Here is a 17620-nt window from a genome sequence, read left to right as displayed (position 1 = left end):
CAAATTCATGTCCATTGTGTCAGTGATGCTATCTAACCTTCTCATCCTCTTTAGATCCTCCTACATCTAAATAGCTACCACATTAAGTACAGAAACTCTAGTAAGTTCATCCTTGAAAAAATTTAGCCCAATCCAAAGTTGTGTCTAACCATCCATGGTTAAGCACTCAAAATATCCATTTCCCCAGAGACTTTAAATTCATTAATTCCTGCAATCATTTTTACTCTGATTTTTTTCACTGTATCACCTAACCGATGTTGATATTTTTAAAATCCTACTTACTTAGAGGCAGTAAGGCACTAGTGGATGTTTCGACTTTCTTTTACAAAAGACGCCTATACTCAGCCAAGAAAGGAACAGTGAAAATTACTGCAGATGGATTCATTAGTTCAGAGTTCTCAGACCTTTCAAAATCCTCTTGGATTTTATTGTTTCAGTTATAAAAATCTCACTCTTAATTGATCAAGGCTCTAACTTTCACTTAAAAGACTTGGCAAGGTTATTAATCCAAAGGCTGCTATAACTCAGCAACTCAAAAAAAAAAAAAAAAAAAAACAATCTCCCAGTTTGATTTTCAGTGATCTCCGAGCAACTGCTACAATCAATAAGGTATTTTTTTAGCACTATCACAGGAAGGCTAATAGTTTCATTTTATATCTTGAGAGAGCATTTCACAACATGAGCTTGTTTTTCTAGCTTTAACTTAGCCAATACCATCAGGATCAAATATTCCACCCCACTGTCTGGCACCCCTTATCTCCTTTAAATTAGCCTTTTGGATTCACTTCCAGTGCCAGAGAGTTTCATCCTCAGTGGGTGCATGACTCCTGGTGAGTAGACTTGATTAGTCCTCTTGCTGTGATAGAACATGAGCAGTTATGTTCTTATCCAGGAATCTTACTATATTACTCTATCTCAAAAAATCAAATCAAGGTAACTCACATTTTCTTGAGGTCTATTGCCTAGAATCCAATTTTTGTATCTAATTTTGTCATATTTCTTTGGTTGCCATCAACAGAAACCAATTATGCTTAAGGAGGGGGAGAATACATTTTTTAAAAATGTGTAGTTCACAAAATCAAAAACTAAAAACTAAATCTTAGGCCAGATCAAAATCAGAATAGTTTCAAGTATTTTAATGGCACTATCTTCAAATTTATTATAGAGCATTATAATCAGACAACCCTCTTCCAATTTCCTTCCACATCTGAGTGTTTCTATGTAGTAAGTGATTTCCAAGGATAGAGTCTGGTAGCTAGCATGGAATGGACCCACCTCTGTATTGGTGGGGAATGGACTGGGTCCCATAATTTCTTCAAAATTAAACAGATGAGGAAAAGAATGATCTCCAGTCCACTTTCCAAAAAAGGGTTGGACTATAAACAAATACATATATAAAGACATAAAAGACTGTACTACACGTGAAAAAGATCAAGAATTCTTACTGATTTCCATGAGAATCCTGGGAAAGAAATTAGAATACTCAAATGATAGTAAACAGTCCTTGTTCAACTTCTTACCTCAGCTGCTACAGTCACAGCTTTGTTTAAATTATTTTCAGTGCATGTACTGAAAATGCATACATGGTGCACACACTCTTCTTTCTGAAACTGGGGCCCTCACTTGTCCTAACTGAGCTCAGGGGATTTGCAAATAGAGACATTAGGCACATGGTGGAGGACGGTGGTCATCAAGATTTCCTAGATGTCTTACCACTTAACACGTCACTTTAGAATCCATCAAAGTTTCCAGTCCTGCTGAATTTCTAATTAGATGATCTCTAAACTTTGTGTATCAGATGTAAATGACAGATTATGAGACAACAGTTATAGATTCTGGCTCATACTTTGCTTCTACCACTAACTCCTCATGCTTGTTTTTTTAACACAAGAATTATATTTTTCTGCCATGGTAACTTTGGGGGCTTTTTTCCTGCAGGTTAAAATGCAGATGGCATAGGCTACTGGAACTCCATCGTGATGCTCAATTTTACAAACATTACTCTTCTGCAGAAACACATAGCTGTCCATGTGATGGATGGTTGCAAATTAGAGAAACGCCCCCCTTTGGGGATGGAATTGGAAAAGCCACTCTCTGAGCAAAAACAAGCACTCAGGAATACAAGTTGGCAAGCAAAGCAAGAACAGACCTTCAGTTGCTCCTCCCTCATGGCCCGGATCTTTGTACAGTGCATAATTCGACTTGCCATTTGTGATGGCTCTGCTCTCGAGGTAATTTAGACAAACTGGAACAAATGGAAACCTTTCTGTTGGAGTCATCTGTTTGAAAGTGTTGAGAAAAATGACTACAGAAAATCGTGCATTGGAGTTATTGAGTATTTCCACATTCATGAGATGACTGAAGAAAACGGTACCATCTTACTGGTTGAACTTTGGAGATGCTTCTATTTCCTTAGTATTTAACGTGATACATCATATTTAAGATGCTGAGTCCTTGTTGAATGCAGTCGAAATTGAGTATTGGAATGCTTATCCCTTTTTCAGAAAGGTGGCTCCCTGGACTGCCTCCGCCTTCCTGTACTTTCCCTCATTCCTTGCTCTTGACTCCTTCCTACTGTCCACAGTGTGTTTTGACCTCTTACCTCAAATTGGTGCAGGCTCTTGTGTCTTGATAGCTACCCTGGCTGGGGCATTGGTCCTCTATCTCAGCAATGCCTTCGTGGACATTGTAATGATCCTTCCATCTCAGCTTGGTCATTAAGACCCCCTCATATGTACATGTTACCCCCAGTCTGACTTGGCCAAACTGACAGTTTTCCCTTTGGCTTATTTTCCTTCTTACCCAGTTTGGGTCCATGCTCACTCATCTCAACCACACTTTTATCAGTGATAGGTATTCATTTTGACCCTCTGTCACAGCTACCTAACTGAAATCCTTAACGTGGGTCAACCCAGCCATTTAGATCTTTTTACCAGTGGTTCTGAAATGTGATCTGAAGACCATTGGAGGTCTCCCTGAAACCATTTCAGCAGTTCAACAGGGTAAAAGACAAATTTATAGTAACATTATAGTTTATTTGCCTTTTTAATTCTCATTTATTCTTAGTAGTACAAAGCAGTTTCCAGGTCAAACACAGAAGCAGATGTGAAAATCCATATGTTTATTGATTGGTCGTACATTAAAGAGAGTTGCAAAAACTCTAAGACAATTCTACTCTTCTAAGTCTTTTTGCTTTCCAGATACGGCTATTTTTCATAAAAATGTTATATAGATTAATGGCTAATGAGTTTATTAAGTGTTGATAAGTGAATAATTTTTAAAGTTCTCAAAGGCTATGTGACAAAAATTTATAGCGATAAGGCACAATAATAAAATCTCTGTGGGGGCTTAATTGTTGTTAATATTGTTAATGTTCCAAACCAAAAAAGTTTGGAAACCACTGTTCTAAAACATGAGATCACTTATAAACGCTGCAGGAGGTTGATGTGCCAGGGTGTTCATAAGCCCAAGTATCATGCTCCACAGAAGGTGGATGCTGAGTATGGTGCTCAGGACATAGGTATGAAGTTATATTGGAACTTGGAGAAAAAACTGCATTCCAGCTTAGCTATTTAAAATACTAAAACATGATGCTGTTAAAGTGCTGCACTCAATATGCCAGCAAATTTAGAAAACTCAACAGTGGTCACAGGACTGGAAAAGGTCAGTTTTCATTCCAATCCCAAAGAAGGGAACTGCCAAAGAATGTTCAAACTACTGTACATTGTGTTCATTTCACATGGTAGTAAAGTTCATGTTAAGAAAAAAAAAAAAAGAATCTCTGATGTATAAGTGATCATTTAAACAGTAGGTTTGGTTGAAATGTCCCAGGGAATATACACAGTGAGAGCAGAATGAGGATAAACTCCCAAGAAATGGCAACCGGGAAAGACAGACATAATGAGTTTGCAAGGAGCATGAAATGAAATGTCTAAAGACAGAGAAAGGAAGTGAGGAGAGTGAAGTGTCACAGAAATCAAGCAGTCAGCCTTTCAGTAAGAGCAAGGTGGTCAGTGATGTTAAATTCTGCTCAGGGATTGAGTAAGAAAAGGCTCTGGTGACCCTGCTGAGAGATGGTTCAGTGACCTTGAGGGTAAGAGGTGGTCAGAATTCACATATAAACAGTTTTGGATAAAGCAGAAGGTGAAAAATTAGAGACAGCAGATCTCAGAGAATTCCATTAAAAGGGAAAAAGGTGATGTAACTGGAATTGGGCAGGGAGGGACAAAGGATGGTTGAGGATTCTGTAACAGGGAATATTAATAACTAGCTCACAAAGTGACTTTGTAATCGGGGCAGGGCAGGTACACTGTTAACACAAGATCCTTAACACAGTGGTTGGAGGTTCCCCTCTGCCAACAGTCAGCAGGGCATGGTCCTTGGGGCGGAGAGTGTGGTGAGAGGCAGATAGAGCCTTCTCCCAGGGACTCCCCTATCTCCGCCAGTGGGTGAACTAGGGGGCTGAGGGCAGACTGATGGCTGTGTCCTGCAGGGCTCCAAAACCCTCACCACGACGGCCCACTGGCCAGGCTTAGGCCTTGTAGGGTCAACAAACGTCTCCGCCATCCCCACCTCCACCACCTAATGGTGCAGTCTCCATGGGTCGCAGCCCTTGGGACCCAACAACGGTCTCCATGAGGAGCCTGAGCACCAGGTCCTGGGCACCTGGCTGGCTCGGTGATGTGGGCTGGGCAGATCTCTGGGAACTTGGCCCTAAGAGTGCCCCAGGCCCGGGCACTGGCAGGAGGAACCAGACTGGAACTGAACGAAAGCTCCCAGGCAGGGTAAGTGGACTGCACAGGGACCCACTTCTCCTAGCCAGGGCCTGACCTCTGAGGGGGGAAGTTGAGCCTTGGAATCTCACTGTTTCTTGTCAGAACAGAAAATAACATTTGTTTAGTGGAGGTTTACAGGGAGATCATTACCTGTAGACCCCAAGAACAAACGATGTGACACCAAGAAGTTTGCAACAACTAACCACACCCTGCCTCGCCTTTCCTAGAAAAGGGCTTCTCCGAAAGCTTTGAGGGATCTCAGGTTTTTAAGGCAAGAGCCAGCTTACATGGTCCTGTAATAAACCTTTGTCAACACGTCAGAAACCTCTCTCTACTCCAGACTCTGCAATTTCGGTATTGTTTGGCCTCGCTGCCTCAGGCACACAGAGTTACTGTAGGTAGCAGCTTCATAGTCTATTCACTAATTATCTTCATAATCTTTGTCTAATTAAAAGTATCTCCAGTTAACACCCCTCTCTGTATTCTCAGCATCCACTAATTACCTGACAAAGATCTTCACAGGAAGATCTGTATGTATTTGTTTAAATTACCCATCTTTCTTATTCTTAACATAAAGCAGGCTTTCCTAATAAACAACAGAAATAAAGAACTAATGGTCATCCCATCTGAAGGAAGTCTTAAAGTGCTTACTGCATAGCTAATTGATATCATCTAGGCAAGAGAATAACATATGAAAATTCTAAAAAGGACAAGTCATTTTAAACCTCATTCCTTGTTCCTCCCTGAAGAGAGGATGTGCATGAACAGTATCTATTTCAAGGCAGTGGCAGCAGGAAAAGCAGAAGAGAGTCACCACCTGTGGAAGCGCTGAGAAAGGAATTGAGGTTTGACTGATGGAAAGAGAAACTCAATTCATCCATGTACATCAAGTAAGTGGAGCTTTGAAATCCTAAATATACACTGAGGTTATTAACAATGATCTTTTAAAGGTCTATGAAGTACTAGGGAAGTGAAATCATTACAGAAAATCGCATGTTCAGAAGAAAAAGAAAATGAGGCTAATTAAAAGGGATGGTGATTAAAATTATGGTCCAATTCATAATTCTTCAATTATTTTTGTGAGATTAACATCTGTATATTAAAAATTGTGTTACAAACACAAAACATACGAGCACCTCTAAGCTCAAAAATAAAAATTATGCACAGTGGAGAAATCAACAGCATGCTAATGACCATTTGTTTTGCTCATTAGTGAGATGGATAACTGGTGAAGTGAATATTCTCTACCATAATTTTTCATTAAAGAAACATTTTTCTTCTGAACTAGCAGCTTGTTTTAAACAGAGCAGAGCCAATAACAGGCTCTCAAAATGTGTTAGGAGATGATTGTTCTTCAGTCGCTCAGTCATGTCCAACTCTGTGACCCCATGGACTGCAGCATACCAGGCTTCCCTGTGCTTCACCATCTCCCAGAGTTTGCTCAAATTCATGTCCATTGAGTCAGTAATGCCATCCAACCATCTCATCCTCTGTCATCCCCTTCCCCTCCTGCCTTCTATCTTTCCCAGCATCAGGGTCTTTTCCAGTGAATCAGTTCTTTGCATCAGGTGGCCAAAGTATTGGAGCTTCAGCTTCAGCATCAGTCTTTCCAACGAATATTCAGGATTAATTTCCTTCTGTATTGGTTAATTATGCACAACACTCAGGACTAGTAAATCCTTGCCTCTTTCAAGATGTTGGTAGAAAAGAGAGTAGGGGCTAAAGGTCAACCCTCTTTGTAATGGACATCTATTACATCCCAAAGCATGCCCTTTGTATGCCCTTCCTTCTGTTCACAGTATGATTATCACCTCTCCAGTGTGGAAATCAGAAGTAAATTCTCAGCCCCTGTAGCGCGTAGGAGGAAGGCACATGACCAGAGCGCGGCAGGCAGACACCCCTGCTGGGCCTTACACTCAGACAGGAGGGCCAGGAGCAGCTACATGCAGGAGGCGGGAGCAGGGACAGCATCACGTTCCCAGCCATTGCAAGGCTGGTTTCCTGGCACAGAAGTGCAGTCAGCACCAGGCACAGTGCCCCTCACATTGAACTTCCGGTGCTTGGCATCCAACGGAGGCAGTGAGTAGTTTCCTCCATAGTCTTGTTCTGTTTCATGATTCGGAGAATTATTGCTAGAAGCTTAATTCTGAGTCCATTCTTTTTTCTCTCCCAAAGTATCCCAATGAATCTGTTAACCACCTGATATCTTTAAATATATCACTTTTCTGATTAAACTAATCAGAACGGATTCTATTGTATACAGCTAAGTATCCTGACTGATACACCATTTGTAGCTCATACATCAGAGAGGTGGGAGCAAATCAAGCTCTACGTGTTTCTTTGAGCTCTTTGAATCTTTACTGGAAGAATTTATGTGCAGCCAGTGTATCAGATGTTTCTACTCAAAGATAATGAAGCTGAACAACCAAGTGCAAGGAGGAGCATACAGCTGTCAGGGCTTTGGGTTCTCATCTTGGTGCCACCAGTACCAGCTTAAGCTTAAGCTAATCACATTGATTCTCAATTGTATCACTTACGATAAATGACAGTCATACCTAACGATTGTTAGGATTAAATGGGATAATATTTACAAAGTCTTAGGGTAGTGCTTCATACTGACTGACAAAGCGCTTTTATTTAGCTCTTGCTAATGCCTTACAATATTGGTGAATTTTCAGTTACAGAGAATCTAATCCACTCCAGCTCCTTTAAGCAGAAAGGGATTTATTTTAGAGGATTAAATCACTTCCGGAATGTTTGGTAGGGCTGAAGAAATGGAGACTAGGGTAAGCTTCTAGAAAAGCCCCCCAAAACTGGCTGCAGAATAGGCTAACAGGGAGCTGCTGTCCTTGTCCTAAGCTGTCAAGTGTCGGAGCAGGAAGCCTTTGAATCACTAGGAAGCTTTTACTAACTCTGCAGGCTCTACTACCTGAGCTCTGCTTGAGACGCTACCTGGTGATCACACCAGGAAATCACGGTTCAATTCCCATCAAACTAAAAATAGGATTAGTTTGGTCTATTATACCAACCTTACATAAACAAAACCAGAAATTATATACTCTGGTGTCTGCTCTTGACTATCAGTATGTGAGACCCTGGAATGCTGTTCTGTGGAGCAGCAGTGCAGACTTCCATTGCCAGGTAGCAGGACAAGGTGGGCAGAATAATTCCCCCCCCCAACCCCCCCGCCACGAACTGTTAACATCCTAACACCTAGAACCTGTGAAGGCTACACTGCTTGGCAAAGCAGAATTGATTAGCATGTGGAATTGTGGCTGCTAGGCAGCTGATCTTAATCTAGGAAGAGGATTCTAGATCATCCAGGTGAACTCAATGTTGTCATGAGAAGAATCTGTGAGAAGGACCCAGTTGAGGCTGGCTTTTCTCCGTTTAAGATGAAGGAAGTGGTCCAGGAGCCAAGAGATAAAGTATGAAATATGGATATCCTCAAGAGACGAGTAAAGAGATTCTTAGAGCTTCCTGCAAGGAATCCAGCCCTTCCAACACCTGGTTTCAGCTCGTTCATCTTGTGTCAGACTTCTGCAAAACTGTAAGAGAATAACCCTGTGGTGGTTTGTAACAGTTCATAGTAATTTATGGTTTTATGGAAAACTACTAGGTAGGGTTCCTCAGCCTCAGCACTACTGACATTTTGGACCAGACAGTTCTTTGTGGCGGGGGCTATCCTGTGTGAAGTCAGAGGTTTAGCAGCGGTCTGGATTCTACCCACTAAATGCCATTAGCACTCCTATCAGATGTGACAATTAAAAGTCTTTCTGATATTGCCAACTGTTCCTGGGGACCAAAATCACTGCCAGTTGAGAAGTAATACTGTGTAGTACTTTATTTTATAAATATGCTACAGTTTATTTAGACCTCTATTATTTGAAGATATTTAGATTGTTTCCAAAATTATTATTACTGTTATGCTTCCATGACTATCTGTGTATGTGCTTTGGTTAATATATGTGCAGCTGTTAGATATGTACTAAAAAATAGAATCTCTTGGTCACAGAGTATGCCTTTTGTAACCAATTTACAATTCTATAGGCAAAGGAAAACTTGGATGAAAGTTTTTGTAGCATCCTTTTCTTGCTAATATTTCGTATGGTCTGTCCTTTTCATTTTCGCCCTTCTAGTGAGTTTGTACAGCATCTTCTTGTGATTTAAATTTGCATTTCTGTAATATCTAATAAATGACACATTTTTATAATGTGTATTCCCACTATGTTTGTCTTGTATGTGAAGTATCTGATCAAGTCTCCAACCCATTTGTTGTTGCATTCTCTTTTTTTTTTTTTTTTAACTCTGCAGGAGTTATTTTTATATTCAGATACATCTTCCCTTTTGGTTATGTATGTATGTTGACTGGGTGATGATCCTAATTATCTCAATGCAGTACAGCTCTTATTTCGTGGCATTGAGATTAAGCCTGGAATCCAGGTGAAACTGACATGCCTCTTAAGTGGGCACTTACCCTAACTTTGGTAAGACTCCTTAGAAGTCTGTTCTCCTTTGCAGTGACTTCCAATGTGTTTTCTTAGTCTCCATCTCTGTGCAAATGCTTTGAGGAGAAACCCTTTCAAGGCCAGGGCTCTCATCTCCCTGCCTCTCTTTTCTTCAGGATCTTCACTGTTCCACATCCAGTTTTTGCCTTGCTGAACTATGCAGTTGCTGAAAGCTCTGCTGGTGTCTCTGCTTCTTATCTGTAGGTCTTCATCTAGTTTCCCTGTCAATACTCCACAGAAAAGAATTGTCAGATACCTTGAGGGAAAAGCAGAGTTCAGCCCACCCATCCACGGTCCCTTCACTTTATGATCTTATTTCCCATGGTCTGGTTGCCTAGGAACATTCTCATACCTTTATATGATTTTGTATTTTAGAGCAATCTAGTAATTGGCTTTCTGAGTATTCTCCACAGGATAAACGGTCTGCTAAATTCCATCATAGCTGGAAACAGAAGTGCTCCAGTGGAGTTGTAAGGCTTGAGAGCTCACAGTCATTCCTATCCATCCAAAATTCCTTCCCTCTCATTCAGTATCATTGTTCTACACTGTAATTTAACATCCCACAATATTAAACTCTGTTGCTGATTTTCAGCTACACTAGCCTTTGTAGCAAACAATAAGAGATCCTTTCAGGCTTCCCTGGTGGCTCAGGTGGTAAAGAATCGACCTGCAACACAGGAGACCCAAGTTCAATCCTCTGGAGGAGGAAATGGCAACCCACTCCAGTATCCTTGCCTGGAAAATTTCATGAGAGGAACCTGGCAGGCTACAGTCCATGGGGTCACAAAGAGTTGGATACCACTGAGCGACTTTCACTTCTCTCCCTGTGCTGTGTACTGAGAACTTTGAACTATGAGGATGTTATTTTCATTCTTCTCTAGTACAGTTAGAAGCAGAGAGCCTCGCCCTACATCCAGTGTCTGTATTCTTCCCTCTCACTCAAACGGTTCATTGCAATAGCTACTAGGTCTAACAAAGATTCAGCTTTGTTTCTCATCAGGTAACCACAGATGAAAATGGTTTTGCCATGGTCAACCCTGGGCCACTGTCTTCTCATTTTATGTTCATACAAATTCTTTCCAGGTAAGGTAACCCAAATTTCCATTTCCTGTAGAATTCTGTGACCTAGAGACATCCCTATTACTGAGAAGTGCATTGTTTCTGAAACACATTATCTGACTTAATCTAAAAGGGAAACTTTTACCACTCTTCTAAAATGGTTAGACAAACTGAAGAAATAGACTGTAAGCTAAACTTCTAGGGAAAAGATAGCAAAACAGTCTATGGTCATTAAAATCCTGCCACAACAGTTATAATCCACAAGCTGTAGAATCAAGAGTTGCTTCCGGTCTCCAGAACCATGGCGCGTCTGCCAGGTCCTGGATCATCAAAACCAGATCAAGCCTGGGCTTTCCCTCCTGGTTTTGAATCTGACTTTCATATGAGTTTACCTGAGCAGCAAAATCAAGTTCATTTCTGATACCCTCTGATTTCCTGCAAGAGGTGAGGAAAATGCAGAATGGGTTTCCAGCCTTTGCAGTGCAAGAGAGCATTTCAGAAGGAAGCTGGAACTCATGACGAGCCGGTCTACGGTGCCCACCATTCACCTTGTGACCTGCTTCCCAATATATTCGTATTTTTAATGTTATCTGACAAGAATGTCTTGCTTGTAGTCTCCTTATACTATGTGATCAAAACTGAAGTATTTTATCCTGCAAACCTGCTTCTCTCCTTGTTCTCCCTCTCAGTGCAGAACAACAGAGGTCCACACCAGAGGCCAGTGACGTGCCCGAGAAGCGTTCCATTTTCTTTCCGTAACGTCATTCAGTCCTAGCTACACAAGCACCCAGCACTGGGGATTGTGTCCCTTTTGGACTGTGACTTTATCTTCTCCGTCCTCTCCGTACTTAGTTCTTGCATTACTGTAATAGCCTTTCAATTGTTCTTCCATGCGCTCTTTCTTTCCAGGTACTGATCTCCAAACAGGTTATCTCCTTCCTACTTCTGAGGAAGGTCTTTCTCCCTTTGCCCTGTCCATCCTGCATGTGTATTCTTACCTGAGCTATATCCAACTACCAGCAGTTAACCAAGCTCACTTTGTATTTTTACTTTATTTCACACCCATTTATATACTTCATTCACTCTCATTTATGCGCTTCATTCACTCTCATTTACTTTACCGGAAAGTTCCTTTGCCTCTCTGAATACCTTTCTTAAGTGTGGGTCCCTTGGACTGCAAGGAGATCCAACCAGTCCATTCTGAAGGAGATCAGCCCTGGGATTTCTTTGGAAGGAATGATGCTAAAGCTGAAACTCCAGTACTTTGGCCACCTCATGTGAAGAGTTGACTTATTGGAAAAGACTCTGATGCTGGGGGGGATTGGGGGCAGGAGGAGAAGGGGACGACAGAGGATGAGATGGTTGGATGGCATCACTGACTCGATGGACGTGAGTCTCAGTGAACTCCGGGAGTTGGTGATGGACAGGGAGGCCTGGCGTGCTGCGATTCATGGGGTCGCAAAGAGTCGGACACGACTGAGCGACTGAACTGAACTGAACTGACCCATCCTTTAAAACTCTTGTTCAAGTGTCACTTATTCCAGGAAGTTTCCCAAACTTCCTCCTGCTTTAGATGAACATAACGCTAGTATAGCATCAGACATATTCTTCCATCATCAAGGCTTCACCTGTCTGGTTTTCCCCTAGGCTATCAGATCCTGAGGGCAGGTGTCACATGTTATTAAACTTGGACTGCCTAAAGTATAAAGTTAGAGCTGAAGTTGAATAGTCAGGCATATTTGTGGGGGAAAAAAAATAGTAATTAGAGTAAAAATATTAACAGTATTTTGCACAGCTTATAAATTATAATTTTTAAGTCATTGCAAGCTGGAGCTTGATAATTTATTTTCCACACTTGCTGTGTTTTCAATAAATGATGACAGTGACAAACAAACTTTACTAACTTTGGCCAGAAAGATTTGTCCGAAAAAATTCTCTGTTCAAGTTAGGGTCCCTGAATGTAGCAAGCTATACAGGCATCTCATTTTATTGTGCTTAGATTTTTTGAGCTCTGCAGATGTTGTGGGTTTTACTAAGTGAAGGTTTGTGACAACCATGGGTCACACAAGGCTATTGGCATCATTTTTCCAATATTTACTCACTTTGGGTGTCTGTGTCACATTTTGTTAATTTCTGTGATATTTCAAGCTTTTTCATTATTACTATGTTTGTTATGGTGATCTGTGATCAGAGATCTTTGTTAGGACTTGCTGAAGTTTCAGATGATGCTTAGCATTTTTTAGCAATAAAGTTTTTTTAAGTAAGGTATTTACATAACCTTTAAGATATAATTCTATTTTATACTTAATAGATTATAATATAGTAAAAAAACATAGCTCTTATATGTATCGGGGAAGCAAAAAATTTATATCACTTGCTTAATTGTGATGCTTACTTTACTGCAGTGGTCTGAAACCTCACCTGAAATATCTCTGATATTTAATACCTGTATTAAAGTCTCACATAGTTTTTTTAATGATAACTATTATGACCAGTGTGAAGTGATACCTCATGATGGTTTTGTTTTGCGTTTCTTTAATAATTAGTGATTTTGAGCATATTTTCATGTACCTCTTCAGTATCTGTATGTCTTCCTTGGATAAATGTATGTTTAAGTCTTCTGCCCATTTTTTGATTGGGTTTTTTTTTTTTTAATATTGAGCTGCATGAGATATTTGTATATTTTGGAGGTTAATCTCTTGTCAGTTGCTTCATTTGCAAATACTTTCTCCCATTCTCAGTGTTGTCTTTTCATTTTGTTTATGGTCTCTTGTGCTGTGCAAAACTTTTAAGTTCAATTAGGTCCTTTTTTTTTTTTTAACTATTTTTCATTTACTCTAGGAGGTGGGTCAAAAAAGATCTTGCTGTGATTTATGTCAAAGAGTGTTCTGCCTATGTTCCCCTCTAAGAGTTTTATAGTGTTCAGTCTTACATCTAGGTATTTAATCCATTTGAATTTATTTTTGTATATGGTGTTAGAGAGTGTTCTAATTGCATTCTTTTACATGTAGCTCTTCAGTTTTCCTAGCACCACTTATAGATGGGTGGGATGAGGGAAGTGGGAGGGAGGGCCAAAGGGAGGGGATATATGTGTACATATAGCTGTACATATGGCTTCCCTGGTAGCTTGGACAGTAAAGTGTCTGCCTACAATGCGGGAGACCCGGGTTCGACCCCTGGGTCGGGAAGATCCCCTGGAGAAGGAAATGGCACCCCACTCCAGTATTCAAGCCTGGAAAATCCCATGGACCGAGGAGCCTGGTGGGCTACAGTCCATGGGGTCACAAAGAGTCGGACACGACTGAGTGACTTTTCTTCTTTTCTTCATAGCTGATTCACCTCACTGTACAGTAGAAACTAATGCAGCATTGTAAAGCAACTATATCCCAATTTTTTAAAAGTCTCATGTACACCACTTTTTCTAAAGTAAGAGTTTTTTGAATAGTTCTTTTTTTATTGACGTATAATTGATTTACAATATTAGTTTCAGATGTACAACAAAATGATTCCATATTTGTATAGATTATACTTCACTCAAAGTTATTCTAAAATATTGGCTATATTCCCTGTGCTGTACAATATATCCTTGCCTATTCTTTATCTTATACATAGTGGTTTGTGCCTCTTAACCCTCTACCCCTATCTGGCCCCCTCTCCCATTCCTCTTCCCACTGGTAACCACTACTTTGTTCTCTGTATCTGTGAGTCTATTTCTGTTTATTTATAGTTTTATATTTTATTCTTTAGATTTTACATATAAGTAATAACATATACCATTTGTCTTTCTCTGACTTATTCCACTTAGCATCGTATTCTCCAGGTCCATCCATATTTTTGCAAATGATAAAATTCCATTCTTTTTTGTGACTGAGTAGTATTCCATTGTGTAAATATACCACATCTTTATCCATTCGTCTGTTGATGGACATGTAGTTTGCTTTCATAACTTGAGTATCATAAATAATGCTTCTATGAACATTGGGTATACATATCTTTTTAATTTCGTGTTTTCATTTTCTTCAGACATATACTCAGAAGTGGCATTGGTGGATCATATGGTAGTTCTACTTTTAGTTTTTTGAAAAAAATTCCATACCGTTTTCCATAATGGCATTGCCAGTGTATGTTCTCCACATCCTGCCAGCATTTATTTTTTGTGGTCTTTTTGAGAATAGCCATTCCGACAGATTTGAGATGATATCTCATTGTGGTTTTGATTTCCATTTCCCTGGTTATTAGTGATTTTGAGCATTTTTCCTATGCATGTGAGGTATTAAGGTTTTTTTTGTAATCAATTCTAACATTGTAGGGTGAATTCTAAAAGTTGACTTTGACTGAATGTATTCTTAAATGCAGCCACATTCCTTTAAAATGTTTCCAGAAATAACACACCTCTCTGATATGGTACACATGCTTTGAAAGTAATACTGTCCTTTGTATATAAAGACCACACTATTGATAAGGGGTCAGAGACCATGTGTTTGAACTAATAAATACCAATTGTGAACCCAAGTTGCACCAAACGTAGTCCTAAAGTTTGAAAAACAGCAGGATACATTTTGTTTGTCCAAAATGTCTCACCAAAACTAGAGGTTTATCTCTGAGTTAGAAGCAGAGCAAAGCGAGGCTCTAACCAATTTCTTCATCAAACTATATTCGAAGAACAGCAATAAGATTTTAATCAAATTCCTTGAAAACTGGTGAGTTAAATCTGAAGAGGTTTGTTTTCATCTTGTGTTATGTTTAATTCTTACATGACTTTCTGGAGTCTTAATATGATAAGTTTGTTGATTCTCTAAGAAAATGTTAGACTAGGCAATGTCTCCTAATTTACTTGACCACAGAATTGCCCCCAATTCAACAGAGGCATACTTTTTTGCTTCTTTTCACGTTACTTGTTTACATTTTCAGAGAAAACAATTCAGAGAGCTTGATTTCAAAATGCTATCCTAATGAAAGAACTGAGTTGCTAGGAAATCATGACAACAGATTTATTAAAAATATTCAAAACACTAAATTAAATCTTGTAAATCCGAAAAAAGTTTACATACAGAACTTTACATATTATTTGAAAATCAAAATAAGAATGATCTCCTATTGATTCTCTACTTTGCCAACAAAGGTCCATCTAGTCAAGGCTATGGTTTTTCCAGTGGTCATATATGGATGTGAGAGTTGGACTATAAGGGAAGCTGAGCACCGAAGAATTGATGCTTTTGAACAGTGGTGTTGGAGAAGACTCTTGAGAGTCCCTTGGACTGCAAGGAGATACAACCAGTCCATTCTGAAGGAGATCAGCCCTGAATATTCATTGGAAGGACTGATGCTGAAGCTGAAACTCCAATACTTTGGCTACCTGATGCAAAGAGTTGACTCATTGGAAAAGACTCTGATGCTAAGAGGGATTGGGGGCAGGAGGAGAAGGGGACGACAGAGGATGAGATGGCTGGAGGGCATCACTGACTTGATGGACATGAGTTTGGGTAAACTCCAGGAGTTGGTGATGGACAGGAAGGCCTGGCGTGCTGCAATTCATGGGGTTGCAAAGAGTCGGACACAACTGAGCGACTGAACTGAACTGAACTGATTCTCTTCTCAGCAAGTGAAACAGTGGCTGCTTTGCAGGAGTGTTTTTTAAATTTTTTTTCTTTTCCTTTGGCAGTATTATACCTGAATTCCTGATTAGTATTGTCAGCAATGAAGTCCTTTCCTTAGAACTCATGTCTACATTCAGTAACTGGCTATAACAGGAATATCTCTGCAGAATCTAAACTAGTTAGGAGCTGTGCTTCTGGTGTTTCAGTCTCTCAGAGATGTGCTAAGTTTACTTTCAAGTCTCAAATTGTATTGTTAAATCTGTAAATGGATCAATTAGAGGCCAGTTATGCTTTTATGACTGTAGTTCATTTCTTATTGAAATATAATTCATGGAACATAAAAGACACTATTTTAAAATGTATAATTCAGTGGGTTTGATATAACATTGTACAATCATTACTGCCAGCTAATTTCTGAACATTTTCATCACCACCCCCCAAAATATCTTGTACCTGTTAGCAGTCACTCCTAATTTCCTCCATTTTCTCACCACCAATAATCTACTTTCTTTGTGTATTTGGCTATTCTGGCTATTTCATATGAATGAAGTGAATTGAAAGTCATTCAGTCATGTCCAACTCTTTGCAACCTCATGGACTACATAGTCCATGGATTTCTCCAGGCCCGAATACTGGGAGTAGGTAGCTGTTCTTTCTCCAGGGGACCTTCGCAACCCAGGGATCAAACCCAAGTCTGCATTGAAGGCAGATTCTTTACCAGCTGAGCCACCGGGGAAGTTCAACAGGCAAATACACAGTCTACTTTCTTCGTGTATTTGCCTATTCTGGTATTTCATATGAATGGAAGTATATAATACGTGACCTGTTTTGTCTGGCTTCTTTCACTTAGCATAATGCTTTCAAAGTTCATACATTTTGTAACATGAATCAGTACTTTATTCTTTTTATTGCTGAATAATATTCCATTGAATGAACATAACAATTACTTTATCCATTAATCCACTATGCGGCATTGAGTGAGTTATTGTGAATAACGCTGCTATGAATGTTCGTTTTCTGTGTTAATTTGTTTTTGATCCTCTTGGATATGTAGCTAAGAGTAGAATTGCTAGTTTATATAACCTTATGCTTAACTTTTTTGAGAAACTGTTAAAATATTTTCCACAGAGGCAGCACCATTTTTCATTCCCAACACAATGTATGAAGATGCCAACTTCTCCACATCCTCCTGCACATCTGTTTTTCCCCCAAAATATGAAGAAATATTTAACTCAACCAAAAAAAAGCAACCCAATGAAAATGGACGAATGATTCAAATAAACAGTAAAATGTGCAAATAGCTAATGGGCACATGAAAAGATGCTCAGTATCATTAGTCATTCAGTTCAGTTCAGTTCAGTTGCTCACTCCTGTCCAACTCTTTGCGACCCCACGGACTGCAGCACGCCAGGCCTCCCTGGCCATCACCAACTCCTGGAGTTCATTCAAACTCATGTCCATCGAGTTGGTAACGCCCTCCAGCCATCTCATCCTCTGTCGTCCCCTTCTCCTCCTGCCCCCAATCCCTCCCAGCATCAGAGTCTTTTCCAATGAGTCAGCTCTTTGCATCAGGTGGCCAAAGTATTGGAGTTTCAGCTTTAGCATCATTCCTTCCAAAGAACGCCCAGGACTGATCTCCTTCAGAATGGACTGGTTGGATCTCCTTGCAGTCCAAGGGACT

General features: G+C 39.9%; 1 protein-coding gene across 5 annotated transcripts in view; it reads left to right on the top strand.

The window, feature by feature from the left end:
* Positions 1-5512: 5512 nt before the first annotated feature.
* Positions 5513-17620, top strand: part of CHSY3 (chondroitin sulfate synthase 3) — a 375783-nt gene continuing 363675 nt past the window's right edge. The window contains exons 1-2 of one of the 5 annotated variants that reach the window (XM_086410475.1): positions 5513-5665; positions 8171-8325. In XM_086410475.1, the coding sequence (XP_086266601.1) occupies positions 8206-8325 (120 nt within the window). In that variant the 5' untranslated portion in view covers positions 5513-5665; positions 8171-8205. Of the gene's footprint in view, positions 5666-6720; positions 6855-8095; positions 8326-17620 lie in introns of those variants that run through there. The other 4 variants (XM_086410476.1, XM_086410477.1, XM_086410474.1 and 1 more) reach the window with 4 other exon arrangements.

Source organism: Bos grunniens, chromosome 7, assembly GCF_055505025.1.
Source record: "Bos grunniens cultivar Pamir isolate PY7600 chromosome 7, Bosgru_T2T1.0, whole genome shotgun sequence".
NCBI classification, from domain to species: domain Eukaryota; kingdom Metazoa; phylum Chordata; class Mammalia; order Artiodactyla; family Bovidae; genus Bos; species Bos grunniens.
The sequence above is the reverse complement of the archived record's forward strand: the minus strand, read 5'-3'. Positions and strand labels throughout refer to the sequence as shown.